General features: G+C 55.4%; 3 protein-coding genes; 1 reads left to right on the top strand and 2 right to left on the bottom strand.

The window, feature by feature from the left end:
- Positions 1-14: 14 nt before the first annotated feature.
- CHC_T00005257001 (hypothetical protein) lies at positions 15-3,060 on the top strand. XM_005716782.1 is given in 4 exon segments: positions 15-128; positions 200-2,367; positions 2,571-2,952; positions 2,953-3,060. 3 exon segments carry the CDS (start codon positions 15-17, stop codon positions 2,950-2,952), a joined length of 2,664 nt encoding a protein of 887 aa, XP_005716839.1. The 3' UTR covers positions 2,953-3,060.
- A 141-nt stretch (positions 3,061-3,201) lies between these two features.
- Positions 3,202-4,767, bottom strand: CHC_T00009427001 (GMP synthase (glutamine-hydrolysing)). The gene has a single exon (XM_005716781.1). The coding sequence runs from the start codon at positions 4,765-4,767 to the stop codon at positions 3,202-3,204; it is 1,566 nt and encodes a 521-aa protein (XP_005716838.1).
- A 464-nt stretch (positions 4,768-5,231) lies between these two features.
- CHC_T00005256001 (hypothetical protein) lies at positions 5,232-5,449 on the bottom strand. XM_005716780.1 is given in 2 exon segments: positions 5,232-5,293; positions 5,294-5,449. 1 exon segment carries the CDS (start codon positions 5,447-5,449, stop codon positions 5,294-5,296), a length of 156 nt encoding a protein of 51 aa, XP_005716837.1. The 3' UTR covers positions 5,232-5,293.
- Between the last annotated feature and the right edge of the window lie 251 nt (positions 5,450-5,700).

The raw sequence follows: 5,700 nt of genomic DNA, 5'->3' as shown, positions 1-5,700 counted from the left end.
GACTGCGCCGCTGCATGCGCCGTGGCCGCCACATGCCGAGCCCCCCGCGCGCCCATTCGCAGACCCGCGCGCCGGCAGCCCGTTTCGCAACCCGTACGCGCCGCCGCTCGAAGCCCCCGCGCCAGAGCGTTACGCGCCGCGGGATGGTCGTGCGCTCCGTCAACGGTTTGAGGCGTTCCGACAGCCGCACGCCGTGGAGCCCGTGGCGACGGTTGTGGTGCGCGCGGATGGCGTGGCTCCGCTGCAGGTTTCCGCTCACGTCGACCATGTGCAGCCCGTTGCACCGTTTGGGCAGGAGGATGGAGGACCGTTACTCGTGCAGAAGTCTGTTGATCCACCGGCTGTAAAACTTGTCGAGCCGCCACCGGTACAAGAGCTCCCCGAACCACCGCCTCCGCCGCCGCCGGCCCCGGACCCACCAGATATGCCTGAGGTAAGAGAAGCAAAGCACGTGAAGAGGGCCAGCTTGCTGTTGTTGAGGAAGAAGGTTCTCATGAGTATCAAGCAGAAGAAAAAGGCCGCGGCGTCTGCAGAGCCCGAGGTACGCACCCCGTCCGTGTCAATGGACGGTTTCCAGGATCCCGCCGCGTCGGCCGTTTCATTAACAGAGAGCATGCCGGAGGGCGGGTGGAAGCGCCCGCGCGAGAGTACGCCGAGGTCAGCATCCCCAGTGCTTTCGTCGAAAGGAACGACTTCTGGCAGTGACTTGTTGATTGTCGAGTTCTCGGACAGCGATTTTGAAGAGGATAATCATGACGGCAAGCTTAGTTATATAGCTGTCGAGCGGAAAGCCCGCCCACAAAGGAAGAGACCGAGGCATGAGATTATTGAGTCCATGAAGATTCGACTCGTCCAGCTTGGCAGGTGTCCCTCCTCCTTGCATGGAAATCCCAAGCAAGCGGCGAAGCCGACGTCTACCCCGGTAAAGACGGATAAGAACAGGGCAGGCAGCAGTGAGCTTGCAGCCACGGTAACGTCCGCGGAGGTCATGGACCGCGCAACTCGAGCCCCAAAAGTTGTCAAAATGCGCAATGATACGACGATTGCGGCGATCGACTCTTCTGAGACGACAAATGGTGGCAAAGACTCTGTACTACCCGCTCCACTGGACAAGCAGGGCGTAAACGGGAATGCATCACAGAACAGACTGGCCGCGGCAACCGTCAAAGAGTTACCGGTTTTGCCGGAACCAACCGAGAGTGAAACCGCCCGCCCCACGTCAGCAGCATTGTTGAAAGAAGACATATCGAGCAACCATTCATCATCAAGCAAAACCGTATCTCCGTTGCGAAACGCCGATGAAGCCACGGGGACTAGTTCGGAAAAGAACACGGAAGCGCCAGGGTCTTTCGGGAAGATCCCAGCCCGAGCATCGAGTATGAAGAAGCCTCCTCTTGGTAGCACAGGTGTAATTGCGGCATTGCGAAAACGGATAACGGATCTGGAGAAATCCAAAAAGACCAAAAAGCTCACCCCCCCTCCTTCCCATGAAAGGAATACTAACGCTCTCACTAACCCTCTGTCTGTTGAATCAGGTAAGTTTAACAATTTCTCACGCAAACGCCCTCACTCTGAAACGGCCGTTCCCCCCCATGTACAGCCAGCTTTCAAATGCCTTAGTCTAGTTCGTGTCACTGATCTGAAGGACGAGATACCAAATTCACTAGCCCCCAATGAGCAAGGACGATACTATTCTACAGCTGTACAAGGAACGACAAAGACACGGAGAAGAAAGTTGCCTCCGAAAAAGCCGACAGGGAACACTGGCAGTGCTGCGGAGCAGGGCCGGTGGAATCGAAGAGATGACGAAGACTCCGAAGCTGTTTTCGATGAGGATTACGAGGAACCTGGTCTGGTTGACGACCTGAAACTTGAGCTTGCGTCTTCCAAGAAGCAGCTTGCATCAGTTACAGATTACGTCCAGTTGGTCAATGCCTCTGATGTGTCCTTGGCACAGGCCTCTGCCAAACTCAGCTTCAAGAGAGCGGCTCTTTCGAACCTGTCAGATCTCATGAAACGAGCAGAGTTCGAAGTGCTCGACGCAGAGCAGGACCTCGAAAAGATTACAAATGCGGCGAGGCGAATGCGGGAGTCATTAGTGGATGGCCCGTTTGCTGACATGTTTCCTATGCCTGAGATTGCCCGGACGGGCGGAGAAGGGAGGGGCACGGGCGCCTCCCCAGGTGGTTACGATCTGTCCTCTGCAACATCCCAAAGCGATGGAGGTGTGCCGACAGATGCAGAGAACGGGGACAAGGTAGCCGATGGACTGGATGCCTTGACGCGGACTGACCTCGTTCTTCAAGCATCGCCATATTCCCCGTCGTCGGGTTTTTTCTTTTTGAGCTGTCTCAGTGGACTACGAGCGTACGAACAATTCGTTTCTTTACTTGCGGTCTCCCGTGCAAAATGGGGCAAGATGAGCTCATACTTTATTCGTAACTTTTCTAACCCGTCGCCGTCTCGCTCTCCTTCACGCCTTTGCTGTGTTTCTCAAATTCCCTCCCGTGGTGGGTTACACGTATGTCGCTTACGCAATTTCGTGCTCCTCCCACCGTTGCGGGAAACAGGTATGTCTTACGAACCCCATATCACTCTCGCGCAGCAGATCGCAAGTCTACCAGTCCCCTGTCTTTGACGTGGACACACAATCTTGACCCCATGAAGACAATTTGTCCCAAGGAACTACGACGGCAATACTCTTGCGCAAGTAAGAAGTGTCAGTACGAACACTTGCGCAATTTTGAATCGATGAAAGGGCATGCCCTGGATGTCACCGACCGACTTCAGGGGTTTGCTGACATGAGCAAAGAGGATGCAGAGAAGCAAGTTGTACGAGCCAAGCTGGACATCTACTCCAATAAGAACGTAGATAATACGGTATCCTTCCTTATAACGTCCCTATTCCCTATTCCGTCTCCTGACAAACTTCCACTGAAGAAGCGAACCTAGTAGTAGCGATAGAGATGACAGTACTTTGTAGTCTTCATATTCTTGTTTTTGGCTCATAGGGACTAGCAAACTGTAGTGTACATTCCGGTAAACAGAAATGCTTTGCAACTCATCTATGCTGTCATCTATGCTGCCGTGCTGTTTGTTTTCTACGCATGGCTTTCCGGGCGGGGCCAGTCCGCCGGAGAGGGCGAGTGAAAAACAACATATCGTGGCGCGCAACTGTAGAATTTAATGTACAGTACATCCCTATTCCCACTCAATTGTCCCTGGTGGTTTCGAGGTGATATCGTATGTCACTCGGTTCACGCCAGGAACTTCGTTCACTATTCTGGCTGATGTCTTCCTAAGCATCGGGGTTGGGAGATCAAACCAATCCGCAGTCATATAGTCTGACGTCTTCACAGCTCGCAAGGTAATGACCTCTTCATAAGTGCGCTTGTCTCCCATCACCCCGACAGCCTTGACCGGTAGCAAAACTGCAAACGCCTGTCCAATCTCATTGTATAGGTTGTGAACTCGAAGTTCATGCAAAAAAATAGAATCAGCCTCTTGCAGTATCTTGAGTCTCTTCGTCGTGATATCCCCCAGTATCCGAATGGCAAGCCCCGGCCCTGGGAACGGGTGACGGAAGATGCTCTCCCTCTCAATGCCAAGCTCCAGGCCAAGCGCCCGCACTTCATCCTTAAACAAGAAGCGCAACGGCTCGATGAGCTTGAGCTTCATGTGGTCCGGCAACCCCCCGACGTTGTGATGCGTCTTGATGGTCGCAGAGGGACCCTTGTGAGAGATGGACTCTATGACATCCGGGTACAGAGTACCCTGCAACAAAAAATCGGCGTTCAACTTTGACGCCTCCTTCTCAAAGCACTCGATAAACGTGTTGCCGATAATCTTCCGCTTCTTCTCGGGTTCAGACACGCCGGTAAGGCGGTCCAAGAACTTTTCGGAAGCATCAACCAGCTGGAGGTTGACGCCGCACCTATTCGCAAGCCTATCCATGACCTCCACGGCCTCGTTCTTCCTCATGACGCCATTGTCAACCAGAAAGCCGTGAAATTGGTCGCCAACGGCCTCCTTCATGAGCACCGCCGCGACGGTCGAGTCGACACCGCCCGACACCGCGCCGATGACGACGCGGTGGCCGACCATTTCCTTGATGGCGCTCTTCGCCTCGGACACAAAGTCGGACATCGACCAGTCGCACCTGCACTTGCACACGTTGGTGACAAAGTTGCGCAGGATCTGGGTGCCGTGCTGCGTGTGGGTGACCTCGGGGTGGAACTGCAGGCCGTAAAACCAGCGCGACGGGTGCGAAACGGCGGCGTGCTCGGTGTTTGCGGTGTTGGCGACGTCGACAAAGCCGGTGGGCAGGGCGGCCAGCTTGTCGCCGTGGCTCATCCACACGGAAAAGGTGTCCGGCAAGCCGTGGAAGAGCTGGGCGAGCGGGTGTTTGCGCGCGGTGATGTGTATGTCCATGTGGCCGTACTCCTTCTTGACGCCGGGCACGACGTGGCCGCCCAGGCTCCAGGCCATCTCCTGCAGGCCGTAGCAAATGCCCAGGATTGGGATGCCGAGGTCGAAGACGCCTTCGGCTACATGCAGGCCGTCGGTGGCATACACGGACTGCGGGCCGCCCGAGAGGACAATGCCTTTGGGGTTTAGTTTGCGGATTTGGTCAGCGGATAGATCGTACGGCTGCAACTCGCAGTACACTTTGCACTCGCGTAACCTGCGCGCGATGAGGTGGCTGTACTGCGACCCGAAGTCTAGGATGAGGACGACCTCGTGCGAGGCCGTGAATGTGTCATCCATGTTTGTAGTGGGGGGCAGATGGGGCGGGGTTGAAAGATACAATTGGTCGGGTTTTTCAACGTGGTGCTTTCTTGGTGTCGTAGGGATCACGGATGGGGTGACAACAGGAGCAATTCGAATAGAAGTAAGTGTCGACGTCGGTGTGAAACACAAGTTGAGACAAGAGTTATAAAAGTTGAAGCAGAATGGGACGGAGAGCGATAAAAAAATATTTGGATTTCAGGGTGTTGGCTTCTTTTCCTATCTGAGGTGCGTGCTCGTCCTCCTTCTCCTTGATCCTTTTTGCTCTTCGTGCTCCTCTACCGCCTCTATCTTGTGAGAGAAGGGGACAACACGTCAACCGCGAGGACAGGACACTGGCGTGCCACGTCAAAGGCGAGCTTTCTCGGCTCGTGGAAACGTCAAGGAGCCCCCCCTATTCAGAGACGAATTGTCCCCAAGGGTTGTAGCGGTGTGCATCCGTGTTAGTGGGAGGCCCGTTTATTTTAGTAAGTTGTGCAGTTGAGTTAGTATTCTACCACCAACCCTAGCAGCACTTGAGTTGGCAAGTTAAACAAGGCGTCGGCCGCGCCGCGCGACCTGTGGACGTTGCAATCGGAGGAGGGCGTGGGGGGGCCGTGAAGCGGCAGGGTGAAGAAAGGAGGTCAGGTACGGCGAAGCATGTCCGGCGGCTTGTACACATACAGCTGCTTATCGTTGCCGTCCAGGGACAAGTTGCCGACAATGCGCATGGGCCTCGTGAGCGAGAAGGGGAACTTTCTCAAATTAATCGGGCGTCCGCCCATGGTAAAGCGGGCGACCTCCTCCGGGCGCCCCTCCTTCTCGAGCGCGCCCTTGTGACTGCCCAACATAACCAGGCGATGGTCGCTCTCGGCGAGCCTCCTCAGGAAGGCGACGACGTGCCTCTCCCTCATGTTCTCCAGGCCTGCCCAC

Source organism: Chondrus crispus, genomic scaffold (genome assembly GCF_000350225.1).
Source record: "Chondrus crispus Stackhouse genomic scaffold, scaffold_277, whole genome shotgun sequence".
In the NCBI taxonomy this organism is placed as follows: domain Eukaryota; phylum Rhodophyta; class Florideophyceae; order Gigartinales; family Gigartinaceae; genus Chondrus; species Chondrus crispus.
This window is presented reverse-complemented; position numbering and strand designations above follow the sequence as displayed.